At 33.2% G+C, this 19,146-nt stretch overlaps 1 protein-coding gene across 11 annotated transcripts in view; it reads left to right on the top strand.

Moving 5' to 3' along the window:
* Nucleotides 1-19,146, top strand: part of exoc7 (exocyst complex component 7) — a 40,256-nt gene that overhangs the window by 10,485 nt on the left and 10,625 nt on the right. For 2 of the 11 annotated variants that reach the window (XM_056469160.1, XM_056469162.1), the window contains exons 6-13: nt 27-191; nt 354-365; nt 6,039-6,128; nt 10,318-10,463; nt 14,280-14,432; nt 14,521-14,619; nt 16,706-16,768; nt 16,947-17,013. In XM_056469160.1, coding sequence (XP_056325135.1) covers nt 27-191; nt 354-365; nt 6,039-6,128; nt 10,318-10,463; nt 14,280-14,432; nt 14,521-14,619; nt 16,706-16,768; nt 16,947-17,013 — 795 coding nt within the window. Of the gene's footprint in view, nt 1-26; nt 192-353; nt 366-6,038; nt 6,129-7,121; nt 7,185-10,317; nt 10,464-14,279; nt 14,433-14,520; nt 14,620-16,705; nt 16,769-16,946; nt 17,014-19,146 lie in introns of all 11 variants that reach the window. The other 9 variants (XM_056469169.1, XM_056469170.1, XM_056469161.1 and 6 more) reach the window with 5 other exon arrangements.

Consider the following 19,146-nt stretch of genomic DNA (forward strand, 5'->3'; position numbering starts at 1 on the left):
TGTTGTGTGTGTTTGTGTGTCCGCAGACTTCATGAACGTGTATTTCCAGGTCCGCTCCAGTCAGCTGGATCGCTCCATTAAAGGCCTGAAGGAGCATTTTCGTAAAAACAGCGCCACCTCCGCCATCCACTCGCCCGCCGTCCAGACCAAACGCAAGGAGACGCCCACCAAGAAGGCCCCCAAAAGACCAGGTCAGTGATCGTTAACCCTTGACCTTGCTAGGGCGCCTCTGTCTTTGGGTTCCCGAGGGATCACAGGTGTTTCTGCCTCCGTTTCCTGTTGAGTTCTACTGTTTCCTAGTGTTCTTACTAACCGTCTGTCTCTTCTGTCTCACTCCTGTCTGATGATGTCAGTCTACATCCCAGGTAAACATGCAGATGTGTTGTGACGCAGCCATCGCTTGCTTCTGTTTTTAGAGCCAGAGCTTACACACACACAACATCACGTACATAATAAATATATACAATACACACATGGGCAACATAGTGGCTCAGTGGTTAGCACTGTGCCCTCACAGCAAGAAAGTCGCTGGTTCGAGTCCTGGCTAGGTCAGTTGGCATGTCTGTGTGGAGTCTGCATGTTCTCCCCGTGTTGGCGTGGGTTTTTTCCGGGTGCTCCGGTTTCCCCCACAGTCAATTGGCACATATGAGTGTATGTGTGAATGTGTGTATGGGTGTTTCCCAGTGATGGGTTGCAGCTGGAAGGGCATCCGCTGCATAAAACATATGCTGGATAAGTTGGCGATTCATTCCGCTGTGGCAACCCCTGATGAATAAAGGGACTAAGCCAAAGGAGACATTAAGACCAGTGTGAAAAGGCCTTTTTTATACACACAGCACACACATTCACACACACACACACACGCACATTCACACACACACACTCGTGATAGACTCAGTGCAAATCACCATTGTGCATCAGGAAAAATGTACTTTAAAGCACATATGCAGTGTGTTCATTCCTGTCTGTTGAATGTGTGTGTATGAGTTTGTATCATAGTTGAGTCTTGCTGTTTCTGGAAGCGGAGAGCACGTTTGTTTTGTGTTTTATCCGTGAGCTTGTGTGTTTTCTACTAACCCTCACACACCTGTCAGCATGTTCATTTCTCCACCACACGAGGGCGCTGTGTTTGCTCTGCTCTTCACTAACACACACCAGTGTCTCTGTCATGTCTGAGAGCGCACACATAAACACACAGCTGAAGAAACTGCATCTAAACTGCTTATTAAAGGGGCGTTTCATCATTAAAGCATGCAATATATCAATCATCTTACTAATTATTTATTTGTATTGTTTAGCTCATTATACTTTGAAAATTTAAAAGGTAAATAGCGCAAACTAATCAGCAAGAACAGATTGATAATTATAAAAGTGGCCTCATTTATATTCTTTCTTTGATATTTTGAATGTATTTTTATTTTTGATTTCCATTTTAAATGACATTTTAAAGATATTTTGTTTTTTAATTATGTTTTTATTAATTTATTTCTTCCGTTTTAGTTCATTTAAGATATCAACTAAATGAAAAACAGAATTAATAATTTAGGCAACTGATTTTTTATATTTTTGTTTTGTTTATCTTAATATCATTTTATTTGAAGACAAAAATGTTTTTTAATGATTTTATTTAATTGCAAAATTAAATTTATCTAATTTAAAATGTTCAAATTTTCTTTTAATGCAAATTTTTTTGTTTTTTTGGTCAAAAAAGTTTAAAAAGTAGTTTTTAATCATTTTAATGTCCGTTTTAGTTATCAACTAATTAAAAATGATTGCTTTGGTAGCTGAATATTTTATTTTATTTCTCTTTTAAATTATTTTATTTCAAGGTATAAAAATATATATTTTATGATGTTATTTAATTACAATATTTCAGCTATTTTCTACATTTATTTATATACATTTTTAATTTGTTTATTTTATTATTTATTTAAGTAAAATAATTGTCATTTTCATTAAATTCTAAATATGTCTGTGTAGTTATTAATAATTAAAATGTTCAGCTTTCATGCCTGCATTTACACTGCATGGTTTAAGTCAGTGGTTCTCAAACTTTTAAGCCAGCGACCCCCAATGTAAGACCGTCAAGAACTCGCGACCCCCCCCACTACCAAAACATATCCAAACAATAAAAATAACTTATTTTAAGTTTTATAAACAGATTTATTGCATTTGAAATCAACACTAATTTAAAACTAGCTAGCAAAATATATATATATGCATGCGTGAGGAAAATATGTCTCAATGAAATCCCGTTATCACAAGAAAACACATTTTTATAGCATAATTGAGTGAACAAAAGATAAACGGACAAACCGCTCACCGGCCCTGCACACACTGCTTGACATGAATTCATTAATGAATCTGTTAACAATACATTAACTGTACTGTGTTCTCACAGATGGTGTCTGATATTGCACAGATGCTTTTAACATATACCTTATTATTTGTATACATTATTTTAATAGCAATACCGCTCTTCATGAGCTGCAATATTAGCTTAATCTTGGTCAGTGCACGCCCTTTTGCGATGGTGTACGTGGTGTTAAATTTTACATATAGCTGACAGCGTCTGGCCAATAAATAAAGAATTAAACAGAACCTCTCGTGCTTAAATGTGTAGATGTGGCAAACTGTTACCTGAAAGTTCCATCCCACAGACTTTACAGTGAACGCTTTGGTTATTTTCATAGCGGACTTGAAGCCAATGGAAGTCTTTTATCCACTCTTTGAAAAGTGTAGATGGTGGATTAACATTCAGCACATGATCAGTAATCAGATGTGCCAATATTTGTAGCTTTAGCTGGTTTCTAAAACTAAATCTGACCCCTTGAAATTATTCTGCGACCCCCGCAGGGGTCGCAACCCACACTTTGAGAACCACTGGTTTAAGTGACCCAATTCCGAATAATTTATTTTCTCCCATGTGGCACAGATCGGATATGACCCATGTACGTGCAAGCAGGGAAAAATCACACGGATTCCCATTTACTCAAATCAGATTCAGGCCTTGTTCATATTTGGAAATGTATCCGATATGAATCAGATCTGTGTTCTCGTGTCTGCAGTGTAAGCAGGTGGATCAGATTTTCACCTGTCAATGCGAGTCTCGCATCATTAAAACCATACGAATGATGTCATCTTTCTTGCGTTTACAATCACTCTCATTGGTTGGTGGTTATTGTTTCGCTCGCAGTGAGCAGATAATAAATCAAAGTGATGCGTACGCGGCGGGATTAAAGAAAAGTAATGAACTCAGTGCAGTCTAATGTAGTTATCTGCAGTCACATATCGACACCAGTCCATTGGCAATAAGAGTCCCCGGTAACCAATTGTAACAATTGTAACAATTATAGATTCGCACCGTTATTTGTGGGTCATTTGCATCGCTCTACCTGCTTTGTATTTGCATTGCCTGACACAATAAACATATATTTCTATATGATGTAAAAGTAGTCAAAACAAATGACAACAACACAGTGTTGCTGCTTTTCCTGTACAGAGGATAAAAGTTAATCTAATTGTTATTATTATTATTAAAATTATTATTATTATTTATTACTGATTGATTTTCTTTCTTATACATTTTTAATTTGTTTATTTTTATCATCTTACTTTGTGTTAAAAAATTTTAATAAAGAGATTTGAGAAGATTGGAATTTTTCAACATAAATTAAGATAAAAAATAAACATCTTCTAAAATCTCTTTATATTAAATTTTAACACAAAAGAAGATAAAAAATAAACATCTTCTAAAATCTCTTTATTTCAATTTTTAACATTAAAAAAAGATAAAAAAATAAACATCTAAAATCTCTTTATTTTAATTTTTAACATTAAAAAAGATTAAAAAAAATAAACATCTAAAATCTATTTATTTAAATTTTTAACATTAAAAAAGATTAAAAAAAATAAACATCTAAAATCTCTTTATTTTAGTTTTTAACATTAAAAAAAGATGAAAAAATAAACGTCTTCTAAAATCTCTTTATTTTCATTTTAAACACAAAATAAGATGGAAAAAAATTTATTAATTAAACATTAATAAATAATAATATAATTAGCTTCTTGTGGAAAACCTGATGCGGCCCAGCCCCACCCAGACTCTTCCTCCAGTGCCCCCCAGGTAAACTGAGTTTGAGACCTCTGCTTTAGAACAAAGTGCGTGAGAGAGTAAGACCAGCAGTCATTGCATGCATGAAATATTGCACATTATGACAAGTTTTGCTTGCTACACAACTGAAAACATACTAGATATAACACAGTTTCTTATTGGGAATTGTAGTATTATGAAGTTTTCTAACTGGCGAATGACATCTAGCCGCTTGTCTACTGTCATCTTAAAGGAGGTGTGGCTTTGGACGGCAGATAAGGGACTGTGTTTTCAAAGATGTTATGCATTTAAGCAGATCGCCTACTGCACCTTTAACATTATTTTACTCTATTTGCATCTACTTATTAAAGGAGCATTTCATCATTAAAGCATGCAATATATTAATCATCTTACTAATTATTTATTTGTATAGTTTAGCTCATTATACTTTGAAAACTCAAAGGTAATTAAGGCAGACTAATCAGCAAGAACAGATTGATAATTATAAAAGTGTCCTCATTTATATTTATAACTATTTCAAGGCATAAAAATTATACTTATATATTTATATTATTATAATTATTATATATTATATTATTTAATTACAATATTTCACCTTTTTTTCTAAATTTGTTTGTATTTTGTATTAATTTTAAGTTAATTGGTCTTTATTTTATTGTTTATTTAAATGACTAAATCTTTTCATTTCATTCCACATATGTCTGTGTAGTTCAGTGTTAATTATTATAGTACTATAGTAGGATTTATAGTATTATAGTAGGATTTTATTTAGTTATTTCACTTAACATTTACTTCAATGCAAGTAACAAGAACAGTGTTATTTTTAGTTTTACCTGACAGTAATACCCCTGAAGTCAACACCTCATCAGTTACCGGATCTGCTTGACATGCGCGGCTGATAAACAGCAGCTTGTAAAATAAGATCTGTGATTAAACGGCACATTATGGAGTTTTAGTCGATCTGAGCGAGATATCAATGATGATCTGACCCCTTTAAGACCGCCGCCTGTGTTTCAGCAGCACACTGACTGTCATTTGTGTGTGTCTGTGTGTCCAGGATGAGTTTCTGATGATGATGATGTGTGTGTGTGTGTGCGTGTGTGTGTGTAATGCTTTTGATGATGCGTTTGAGCAGCTCTAGTGTTCCTGACTGCATTAACATCACTGTACAACACAATGCTGTAGTGTAAACGCTGTGATGGATTAACCACTTGTGTTTTCTCCTCAGTGTGTGTGTGTGTGTGTGAGGGAGACGTGTTTTTCAGTGTGTTTGGCTCTAAAGAAATGTAATGTGATTTTTGTGCATTGCATGTGTGTGTGTGCATGTGTGTGGTCGTATGCGTGTGTCAGTGTGTGTGTGCAGTTTTGAGAGTGTGTGTTTGTGTGTGCACATGAGTGTGTCTGTGTGTATTTGCACATGTGAGCATGTGTGTGTGTGTGTGTCTTTGTCTATGTGAGAGTGTATATGCAGTTTTGAGAGTGTGTGTGTAAATGTATGAGTGTGCACTCAAGTGTGTGTGCCTATTTGTGTGTGAAATTGTGCGCTTGTGTGAGTGTATGCACGTGTGTGGGTGGCTGTGTGTCTGTGAGAGTGTATGTGCAGTTTTGAGAGTGTATGTGTGTATGTATGATTGTGTGTGCGTCTGTGCACTCAAGTGTGTGTGTCTATTTGCGTGTGAGAGTGTGTATGTGTGCATTTGGGTGTGTGTCTGTTTATAGGCACTTGTTTGTACATGCATTTGTGTGTGTGTGTGAGATTGTGTTAGTAGTGTGTTGTCTGTAGTCTGGGAGGGTGTATATTGCTCTGGGTTGTTCCTCTGCAGTGGTGATCAGGGTTTCCTCTTCCTCACGGTGTTCCTCCTCTTCCTCCTCTTCCTCCTCTTCTTCTTCTTCTCTGTCTGTCTGTGGGTGTTGATGGGAGCAGGCACCATTCGTAAGGCTCAGAATCTGCTCAAACAGTACTCTCAGCATGGCCTGGATGGAAAAAAGGGTTCTAACCTCACTCCTCTGGAAGGTAAAGCACGCGCTCTTTCTGGTTTCCTTCCTCTTTTCTCCCACTTTTGCTGTGTTTTTGAGCTGTTGTTGGGAAAACGACAGTCAGACGTGAAGGAAACTCGTGGAGCACAGCAGTTTTGTCCTGAGTGGAGAGAGCACGCCACATTTTTGTTTTTATTTTAATTTTTTACTTTAGTACTTCAGTCTAAACTTATTTTATTTCAACTGATCTGTTTGCTACTTGTAGGTTTAAATCAAATGTATTAGAAAGTAGGCCTGCACAGTAGATCATTTCAGCATTGATATCGCAATGTGCACATCCATAATAGTGTCATCGAAGTCATAGGTTCCGCTAAATTCATTCTTCCATAGTGGGGCGCCTCACCAAAATTCATTCCCGTCATGGTTACATAACAGCTTCTCGTTCAAAACCTTCAGTTGTTGCTCTCTGTGTGTGTGTATATATATAAATATGTAAATATATTTATATATGTAAATATATATATATATAAAAATATATATATATAAATAAAAATATGACTTGCAATACTGCGCTCACAACATTTGTCAATGAAATAACGCACCACAGCTGGAAAAAATCCTAGAGGAAACACTGGATATGTAAATGAGATTTTATTATATTTTTAAGTCTCATTTACATTCATGACATGCGTCACGTCATGATTATAAAGCTTTATTGTAAATAGCTTATCAACACTTAATGCATTTGATTTAAACCTACAAGTAGCAAACATGAGTTTGGCAGCAGGAAGAATGTTATAATGTTTTTCAGTCTCCTACTGAGGACACAAACTGCTGTGGTTTCCCATAATCCTCTGCTTCATCGGTGCACTCAGAAACCCCACTAACATCCCCACCAGCACAGTGTGTGAAGCGTCAGGGTTTGCTCTGCTTTGTGGTGGGTTCAGCTTTTCAGCTACCTTTATATATATATATATAGAGAGAGAGAGAGAGAGTCAGTGGGTCATGTGACTATATCCTAACCAATCAGGTTTCGAGCATGACCTGCGGGGGGTCAAGCACCTGTCTGATGAAAAGCACGGGGCGACTGCAGGTGAGTCTGAACACAGTACTAGTCAAAAGAGCTCAAAAAGAAACACAGAGAATGATGTGACCCGTTCATCGGTTATGATGTGATTTTTATTACATTAGTGAATAAACACAGTCTTGAAGGATGTATGTTTAAATAAATGTATCTTTTAACTAGTAAATGTGTATTAATCACATCCAAAATAAGTTTGTTTTGACATAATAAATGTGATAAATAAACAATACTATACACAATTATTTTGTTACACAGAAGTTTAAATTTATATATTATTTGCATCATGTACATATAGATTTTATATCTAAATATGAATGAATATTTTCATAAATATATGCATGCATGTGTATTTATACACCACCTGACAAAAGTCTTGTAGTTGATCTCAGTTGTAAGAGCATCAAATAATAACTTGACTTCTAGTTGATCCTTTGGTAAAATGTCAGAAGGTGGATTTTTCATCTGTTGAACTGCATCCCAATCATCACTAATACTGCAGAAGACCTACTGGAACCAGCATGGAGCCAAGATTCTCACAGATATCAGTGAAGTTTGGTGAAGGAGAAATCATGGTTTGGGGTTACATTCAGTATGGGGGCGTGCGAGAGATCTGCAGAGTGGATGATCAACATCAACAGCCTGAGGTATCAAGACATTTGTGCTTCCCATTACATTACAAACCACAGGAGAGGGCAAATTCTCCAGCAGGATAGCGCTCCTTCTCATACTTCAGCCTCCACATCAAAACTCCTGAAAGCAAAGAAGGTCAAGGTGCTCCAGGGTTGGCCAGCTCAGTCACCAGACATGAACATTATTGAGCATGTCTGGGGTAAGATGGAGGAGGAGGCATTGAAGATGAATCAGAATCTTGATGAACTCTGGGAGTCCTGCAAGAAGGCTTTCTTTGCCATTCCAGATGACTTTATTAATCAGTGATTTGAGTCATTGCAGAGATGTATGGATGCAGTCCTCCAAGCTCATGATGGAGTCAGACACAATATTCATTCTGTTTCCACTGCAGCATGACCACATATTCTATACTGGACATTACTTCTGTTTAGTGACTTTTGTCTAAGCAAAGTCAGACTTTACTGTCCTAATGAAATCATTAATAATCAAGACATGATCATATTTTATTGTGGTCAAATAAGTGTAATCTAAAGGCCTTTGCCTTTCATATAAGCCACTTCTGATACCAAATGATCAACTAGAAGTCAACTTAGTATTTGCTGTTCCTAAAACTTGAATAGGTGACAAGACTTTTGTTGGGTAGTGTATATGCATAGCAAAAATTCACAGTGCACTCACTTAAATTGTGTAAAAAATAACTTTTATTTTGAATGCGATTAATTGCGATTAATTTTTGCACAGTACTAATTTAAACTTTTTTTCAGGTGTGTTAAATCTGAAATATTTTCAGTCATAGATTCTGCTGGTAGAGAAGTGTTAAAATGATTTGTACACTAATGAGATTCAGTTTTGAAGAGTCAGTGATTCTCTCAGTTCATTCAGACCACAATGAATCGTTAGTCAAATTAAATATTGTGACTTAAAAAATCAGAAATCAATCTTTTTTGGGTGAAATGTTTTCATTTATTAATTTGCACATTTATTTTCCACCTTTATTTCAACATCAGTAAAAGTAAAATTTAATGTTTTTAACGTAAAACTTTGTGTTGTTTTTATTTTCTTTTGTTTTTGACAATTTTTTTGATTACGTAAACTTTTATCTGTATTGATTTTAGCAGGTAAATATGCTGATGTGTTAGTAACTAAACAAACAATATTTCATCAGTAGGTTGCTAAATTTGAACATTGGTCAGTCATATATATCAGTGTTTCCCAACCCTGTTCCTGAAGGCACACCAACATTACACATTTTCAACCTCTCCCTAATCAAACACACCTGAATCAACTTATCATAACATCAGAGGAGACTCACCTGAAGTTAATGGGTCAGAATAGGGAGGTATACAAAATATGTACTGTTGGTGTGCCTCCAGGAACAGGGTTGGGAAACACTGATATATATGACCACAATCATTTGCATTATTGATATTTATCAATGAATCTTATTATTAGTTAATTTTGGGGTAATTATATATGAAGAAATGTTATAGGGGTTCTTCTGTTTGTTGTGTATTTTGAATTATACAGAACATTGAAAATATGGGTACTTAGTGTTATTGTGGTATTTTTTATTAATAGCTTATAAGGTTTTTACTGAACGTTTTTAGTTTGTTTTTTGGTTTTGTTCTTTCCTCTGAGTTTAAATTTATACATGATATTTCAAAATAAAAGTCTCGTTTTTACCTAAAAGACCAGCTTTAAGTAGAAGATAACACTTTAAGGTCATAAAAGTTATGATTCTATAATTAATAAATAAATACAGATTAAAGCAGGAATAATTAAAACAATTAATGAACTCGAGGGTTCATTAAAGGGGACCTATTGTGCAATAATCACTTTTATAAAGGGGTTTAAACACAGTTGTGTGGCAACAGTGTGTGAATATAAACAGCCTCTAATGTTAAAAATGTATTAATTAAATAATCAGACTTAATAAAAACAGTCTGCAGAAACACTTTGATTGACATTCTCTCTTTGTATGATGTCATCAGAGGGGGAAAGCCCCACCCACTAGTGACCATCTCTCACTCATTAGCAAAGGACGTTAGTCTTGTTTATGAATCTGCCACTATGCTGACGCACAGGCATTTGTAGCTCCGCCCTCTTTTAAAAAGAGCACAATCTCCTTTGAATTTAAAGCGACAGTCACCAAAACGACACAATTAGGATCAAAGCCTAAAAGGATCAGTTTCAGTGAGTTATTAAACATTAATTGTGTGGTATTTTGAGCTGAAACCTCACAAACATGCTATAGGGACATCAGAGACTTATTTTACATCTTGTCAAAAGAGGCTTAACAGGTCTCCATTAAGCAGTTTAATCCCAATTATATATAGATAATTATATTATATAGTTATTATATCTATAGATCAAGTCAGTGAAGTTGTGGGTTAACGTTTTGTGCTTTAATCACAGTATGGTGATGGTATTATTAATATGTCATAATTAATGCAGTATGAGTGTATGTGAATGTAGTATTTCTTGACTATGTGTGTGTGTGTGTGTGCCTCAGGGAAGGATGATGTGCTGGACATCGAGATCGACTCCTACATCCACTGCATCAGTGCGTTTGTGAAGCTGGCTCAGAGTGAATATGCATTACTGACTGAGATCATTCCTGAACACCACCAGAAGAAGACCTTTGACTCTCTCATTCAGGTGCTCTGTGTGTTGGTGTGTGTGCGGCAATATGACTGTACATAAGGCACTGAGTTTACAAAGAGTGACGACGTTTACATGGACATCAGTAATCGAATTATTTGCCTTAATCTGAATAAGACAATAATATGATTAAGATGTTTACTTGAGTTGCTTTTAGACTGTTCCATTCATGATCCTGTCTTACAAGTAATTAACGTCATTGCCTCAGCACGCGATCCACATTTCCTTCAGAGTTTCATCTAATTTCGGGTGTTTCATTTTTAATTTGTCGACTTTAACTGCAGTTTGTCACTTTCACTTTCATTCAGGAACATTTCAGTCATGCCCCCCTGACAAACGAGATGTTGGATGTGAGGAACTGCTGGAAGAGTGTTGTTTTAGTGGAATTTTTGATACCGCATGGTGAATGGGGGAAAAAAACTTCAGCGTTTCGTAATGCAGGTGTCTGTGGTCCGTAGTAGGTGCAGATAATAGTGATAATATCCTGTCACAAAGTGCAGCTAAACTGCTACATGATAGTAATAGTTTGATTGCAGTGTTTCCATGTCTGTACTGCAATAATAATAATTAATAATGCCACTAAAATCGGATTACTCCACATGTCTTAATTCCATGTCTGTTTAGTTAGATTATGACATTAGTCGGATTAAGGTAATCCGAAATCTTTGTTTACATGGTAGACTCCTAATCAGAGTATTGTCGTAATCGTATTAAAATTGGAATATTGGTGTCCATGTAAACATTGACTCGCTGTTGTCTACGGTTTCATGTTTGAGATGGCGTGTTCAGTTCTCATTGCTTTGTTTGTGCATTTGGATGGGTAAAATGACAAGCACAAACCCCACTTTTTTCATGTGAAAGTAATGCTGCGCGATGTTGGAAAAATTACACATTGCGATATTTTTTATTCTGCGATATGAATACAATTTCACTAAATGAGTTAATAAATGTTTGTAAAGATACAAACACATGCATATGTTTTACGCAGCGGCTGCCCTTCCAGCTGCAGCCTATTACTGGGAACCATCCATACACACTCATTCACGCATATATACAATGGACAATTTAGCCTATCCAATTCACCTGTACCACATGTCTTTGGACTTCTGGGGGAAACCGGAGCTCCCGGAGGAAACCCACACAAACACTGGGAGAACATGCAAACTCCACATAGAAATGCCAACTCACTCAGCTGAGGCTCGAACCAGCGACCTTCTTGCTGTGAGGCGACTGTGCTACCCACTATTGTTGTCCGAGGAGTCGAAATGTATTCAGGTATACAGTAATTGAATAATCAAATGTAAAATAATACTGTGTAGTCTTCGTTTTATGAGCAATTTTAAAAAATATGAATGGTTATTAATTTTTCGAAGTTATAAATGGTCCGTTTTCTTATGCCTGAATGATTTTAAAACCCTCACACGGTCACAGGCCTCAAATAAAATTCTAACTTATAATCCAGACTCAACATTGCATATCCTGCGATGTGACTATAGTGAATGATCACATTGCAAAATCAATGCTGAAACGATATATTGTGCAGCCCTATGTGACAGCATCGTTATATTTGGCTTTCACTGATTGTATATTTACTAGTGGTGGAAAGAGTACTGAAAAATCATAGTCAAGTTTACTTGCCTAAAAATGTAGTGCAAGTAGAGTAAAAATTATCGATTGTAAGTATTACTTAAAGTAGGAGTAAAAAGTAACCCTTTTAAAAGTACTCAGGAGTAGTGAGTATTACGCTGTGAAAAGCTGATGCATTTACATGTCATTTGTGGATGTGTGTAAACGTAAAATTCTGTAGTGCATTTAGTTATTGCTCAGCAGGCACACAACGTCATAAGACGTTAATATTAGGTTAGATTTAGGTTGTGAGGTCAGGTGACCAAAATTCAACATCTAGCCAGCGTCTAAGGACAATAATGACGTCAAATAACGTTGATATTTGGTCGATTTTTAGGTTGTTAGAAAGTAACCAAAAACCACCGTCGACCCAACATCTAAAACCAGCGTCATATTGACATCCAATACTGACATTTATTCATCAGGTATGGCAACCAAAATCCAACATCTGATAAATGTCAATAGTGGTAACATCCACACAACATCAAGCTGTAACATCATTTGACGTTGATATTTGGTTGATTTTAGGTTGGACGTTGGACATTGACGTTGAGTTCTGACGTCAACTCGATTTTCATTTCCAAACAAAATGCAGCGTCATTGGGTACAACATCAATCTAACGTCATGTTGACGTCTTGTGCCTGCTGGGTGTTTAAGGCTATTTCAGTCATCATACAGTAAACATCCGTCATCTTCTCATCGTCTCTGGGTCAATGCGTATAAAGATTTTAAACATCTTCTTGGACACTTTTAATGCTTCCAAACAGTTTGCTGCAATTATAAATCGCCCATGTCCTGAGGAAGTTCACTATGATGTGGTTTACCTTCTATGTGTGATTTGATTGGACTTGCAGGACTGATTTTTCTAATCCCCATAGACAAGAGAAAATAAAGTAGTGACTGCAGGATGAAGGAAAGTAGTGGAGTAAAAGTACCGATACTGCACTAAAATGTACTCAAGGGCAAGTAAAAGTTCACATTTTAAAACTACTCAGTAAATTACAATTCCTGAGAAAAACTACTCAATTACAGTAATCTGAGTATTTCTAATTAGTTACTTAACACCACTGATATTTACTTGCAGGGAGCCGTGTCTAAGATTCTGATGGTATGATAACATTGGATAATTGTGGTTTATTGATAAACTAATTTCGAGAGGATCACGTGCTTATGATCAACATGGCTGGCTCCTCATTAGCTCCGTAATCTGACCCATTAGATGATTATGAAAGCATTATAAATAACCAGTTTTTCACTCCAGTTTTCTTCGTCTTGAAGCTTCCCCCTCCTTCCACCCCTACTTCCTCCCCTTTTTCTGATAGGGCGACACGGTGGCCCAGTGGCTAGCGCTGTTGCCTCACAGCAAGAACACCGCTGGTCTAACCTCTTATTGGGCTGGTTGGTGTTTCTGTGCGGAGTTTACATGTTCTCCCCGTGTTCGGGTGGGTTTCCCCCGGGTTCCCTGGTTTCCTCCCACCGTCCAAAAACAAACCATAGCCAATAGACTAAACCAAATTATCACCGAAAACAACCCTAGTTTACACCTCTCACACGGAAGTTCTCGAGACCTACCTGAGCTCGAACTCCCCTCTCGCCCTTCTAACGGGAGTGATCCCCGGGCTCGAGGATATTACGAGCTCAGGGCTCTCTCCTGGGACAGCATGCCAAATACGCTTTATTGATTATCAGCTAAGTGTGAACTCTTGAAAAATATCACGGTATTGTGATTACTGCTCTAAAATAAGTTCTTGTCAGATGTCTGGGTAAAAACAACACAATTGTGTCCCCATTGAACACAATATATTTGATTTTAAGAAACATTTAAGATATTTTGGAGCAGTAAACATGTCAGGCTGAATAATGAAAATAAATCATTGACTTCTGCTGTCTTTATTAATTTGAAAAACACAAGATTTCTTCTTTTTTGGCATCTTTGGAGATCTTTCTTTTCTGTGAATATAAAGTAAACCACTGCACTGTTCAGCTCTACAGCATGTTGGGTTGTTGGTGCATAAGAGGTTTGTTTTTCATCTGAATCATAGGCTGACCAGTATCTTTTGATGCATAGGACAAATGCAATGGTTTAACTTGGATGTAAAACAGAAAACAAAATGCAATTTAACTTCTATTATATTGAGAATTGTGGCTTTCTTAGCGTGTTGAATCCCATTGTTGTGTGTTTGCAGGAAGCGCTGGATAATTTAATGCTGGAGGGTGATAATATTGTGTCTGCGGCGCGTCGAGCCATCATGAGACACGATTACTCGGCCGTTCTGACCATCTTCCCCATCCTACGGCATCTCAAACAGACCAAACCAGACTTCGACGCCACACTGCAGGTACAAGGAGAGAACGAGAGCGAACGAAAGGAGCTTAGTTTTCTGATGATGTCGTGATGATGCTGATGATGTCATATTCCTGCCGCAGGGAACAGCGGCGAGCACCAAAAACAAGCTGCCGGCGCTCATCACCTCTATGGAGACCATTGGAGCGAAAGCACTGGAGGAGTTCGCTGACAGCATTAAGGTTAATTTGACATATTTTTAAATATTTTACATATTTTTTAATGATTAATTGTATTTTTGTTGATTGTTAATTGCATATTTATATTTATTAATTATTAATTAATCATTTGAATATAAAAAAATATGTTTTATTTTGTTCAAATTATTAAAAACGATAATATGTATTATTGTTATTATTATTATTATTATTATTATTATTATTAATGAATTAATACTTCATTATTAATTGTTTAAAACAATTATTATTACTTATTTTTAAATGTATATTAATATAATTCAACAAATAAAATAATTTTTGTGTTTAAGTAGTTTTTTATTAGTGCTTGTTATTGTTAATATTATGTTATTTTGTATTTACTTTAAAGTTATTATTTATTAAATTATTATGAATCATGTATTTTGATAATATTTTGAATAATAATATTTAAAATAATATTTAATTGTTTTGTAATTTAAAACAATTATTGTTATTTGTTAATTAATTATTGTTTATTGTTATATATTGCTTATTTTAAAAAGTATATTAATATAATACAACAAATAACATAATTATTGTATTTTAGTAGTCTCTAATTAATATTTAAATTATTATTATTATTAATATTATGTTGTATTGTGTTTATTTTCTTTAATAATACTATTTATCATAGTATTTTAAATAATGCATTTTTAAAAGAATTAGAATAATAATAAACAGAATAATACTTCATTATTATGTATTTAGAAAAATTATTATTAATATTTTTTTAATTTATATTAATTTAATACAACAAATAGAATAATTAGTGCATTTTACTCTGTTATTAGTATTTATATTATTATTATTATTATTATTATTATTATTATTATTATGTTGTATTGTATTTATTTTCTTTAATAATACTATTTATCATATTATTTTAAATAATACATTTTAATAATAATTAGAATAATAATATACAGAATAATACTTCATTATTATGTATTTAGAAAAATTACTATTAATAATTTTAAAATTTATATTAATATAATACAACAAATAATATCATTATTGCATTTTACTCTGTTATTAGTATTATTATTATTATTATTATGTTGTTTATGTGTATTTATTTTCTTTAATAATGCTATTTATCATATTATTTTAAATAATGCATGTTAATAATTATTAGAATAATAATATTTAAAATAATACTTCATTATTATGTATTTAAAAAAATTATTACTAATCATTTAAAAGTGTATATTAATATAATACAACAAATAATATAATTATTGCATTTAAGTAGCCTGTTATTAGTATTTATATTATTATTATCATTAATATTATGTAATACTGTATTTATTTTCTTAAATAATACTATTCATCATGTTGTTATAAGTAATGTATTTTAATAATGTTTATAATAATAACTTTTATAATAGTAGTCATTGTTATTTAATATTTTAATTATATAAAGGTTATATGAAATAGAATGAAACAATGTGTGATGATCATTTATTATTTAATTAATATTTTTTATTATTTTAAACATATATATATTATATATTCAAGTATATTGTCCATCCATGTGGGTAAAAAAAGTCTTATAAAAGATTTAATTCAATTCATGTTCATTTCTATAGCGCTTTTACAATGTAGATGGTGTCAATGCAGCTTAACATGGAAGTTCTAGTAAAGTCCAGATTTCAGAGTTGAAGTCCAGTTTAGTTCAGTTGAGTGTGGTTTAAATTTCACTGCTGAAGGTTCAAACATTGAAGAGCAAATCCATCGATGCGCAGCTCCACAAGTCTCAAACCAATCAAGCCAGTGGTGAGGAAAAAACAATTGACGAAGTGAAGAAAAAAAAAGCCTCGAGAGAAACCAGGCTCAGTTGGGCACAGATTAAAATCAATATTAAAATATGGATTTTTTGTTAAATTCAGCAGTGAATTTTCTAAAATTCATTCCCTTTTCTAAAATTTAAAATCACTTGCCCCTTTCTGGTCCTCACCCTTTAGTATCAAATATTAATTAATGATTATATATTGGAGTATAAGTCTAATTATACACTTTCATAATAAAAATTAGTCAATATATGTTGATTACTTTTATGTCTCTCCGACAGAATGATCCAGATAAAGAGTACAACATGCCGAAAGATGGAACTGTGCATGAGCTCACCAGCAATGTAAGATCTCTACACTCTCCATTTCATACAGTAAATCTGAAAGTGGTATTTTCATATAAAAGCAGACAAATATCTTCTCTTTACTTCTTTCTTTTATTCTTGTTTATGAAAAGCACTTTGAGTTACCATTGTGTTTGAAATGTGCTATATACTTGCCTTGCCTTATGTATTTTGTCAGGCAATCCTGTTTCTGCAGCAGCTGCTGGATTTCCAGGAAACCGCAGGAGCAATGCTGGCATCTCAGGGTAAAACACAGACTACAGAAAATCAGACATTACATAAATATACAGTTGAAGACAGCATTATTAGCCCTCCTGAATTATTAGCCCCCTGTATATTTCTTTCTCAATTTGTGTTTAATGGAGAGATTTCGTTTCCACACATTTCTAAACATAATAGCTTTAATAACTCATCTCTAATAACTGATTTCTTTTCTCTTTGCCATGATGACAGTAAATAATATTAGACTAGATATGTTTCAAGACACTAGTATTCAGCTTAAAGTGACATTTAAAGGCTTAACTAGGTTAATTAGGCAAGTCATTGTATAACAGTGGTCTGTTTGTAGAGAAAAGAAACAAATATAGCTTAAAGGGGCTAATAATATTGACCTTAAAATGGTTTTAAATATTAAAAACTGCTTTTATTCTAGCCGAAATAAAACAAATAAGACTTTCTCCAGAAGAAAAAATATTATAGGAAATACTGTGAAAAATTCCTGAATCTGTTCAACATCATTTGGGAAATATTTAACAAAGAAAGAACAAAATCACATGACGGGAGTGAATAATTCTGACTCCAACTGTAAATATTCTTGGGTTATTAATGACACATTATATAGTTGAAGAGCTGATCTAAGCTCTATACTGGGCTGCTGAAATGTGTGTACTTTATTGCATTAATGTTCATAACACACAGGCTGCCGTCCTCATCCTCCTGTCTCTTTATTTGATATCTTTGCACATTTCCTGCGGTCTGCATTTCCTTTTCCTTTTGTTTTGTTTTTTGCTCAAGAAATATATATTATATCATATTCAGCTATTTTTCCCTCAACCTTCACTCTCCATCCTGCAAATAACAACAATTTAGTCTCTACTTGGCAATAAACTGCTCAAAAAAGAACTGAGCACACACATTTCTGGTAGTCTTGCTTCAAACTGTGTTTATTTAATAATTATATTATACTGTGAACATTTAATAAATTACCAGATAGCATTTGACTGTAATCAATAATAAAAATTGTGGTCTACTTTTACTGGATTAATACTTCTTGTTCTTTTTTTTATTCATTAATTATTTTAAAGTGTAACTTAATACAATACTGTTGTGTTATTTTATAATAATTTAATGTAATACAACAAAATAATACATGTGTTATATTTTAGTAGTTTGAAAAAAGCTAAATTGTTTGTAATGTGTGTGAGTGAGAGTGTATGGGTGTTTTCCAGTGATGAGTTGCAGCAAGAAGGGCATCCGCTGCGTAAAACATATGCTGGATAAGTTGGCGATTCATTCGCTGTGGCAACCCCTGATTAATAAAAGGGACTAAGCTGGAAAAGAAAATGAATGAATGAATGAATATTTTAGTAGTCTGTTATTAGAACTTTTGTAAGAATTATGTTATGATGTGTTTGTTTTCTTTAATAATAATAAAAATAATATTTCTTGTCTTGTTTTTAGTCTCTTATATATATTTATATATATATATATATATATATATATATATATATTTTTTTTTTTTTTTTATGTATATATATATGTTTATATATGTTTTTTTATATATAATTATATATTTTTTTGTATATATATATATTTTTTTTGTATGTGTATATATATATATATATATATATATATATATATATATATATATATATATATATATATATATATATATATATATATATATATATGTTTTTTATATATAAATATATATTTTTTGTATATATATATATATATATATATATATATATATATATATTTTTTTTTTTTTGTATATATATATATATATATATATATATTTATTTTTTTTGTGTATATATATATATATATATATATATATATATATATATATATATATATATATATATATATATGTATATGTATATGTTTTTTTAATTACATTTTTTAATTAAATTAAATTAAAAAGCATTTTCTAGACGGGCAAAAAATAATGTCCTGTTTTAGGAACTAATGTGTCAAAAGGTAGTGAATTTTTCCTTAAAACAACCTAAATAGTCTGCTAATTTAATGATTTTGTTTCTATAATAGCTAAAAACCTGAAGCATGAAATGAAAATAATAACCTTGTGTAAGGTTTGCAATGCAAATCCAATTAGACTTACTTATTTGGTAAACAAAGCAAGTCTCTCATCTACTAAA

This window comes from Danio aesculapii, chromosome 12 (assembly GCF_903798145.1).
Source record: "Danio aesculapii chromosome 12, fDanAes4.1, whole genome shotgun sequence".
NCBI lineage: Eukaryota > Metazoa > Chordata > Actinopteri > Cypriniformes > Danionidae > Danio > Danio aesculapii.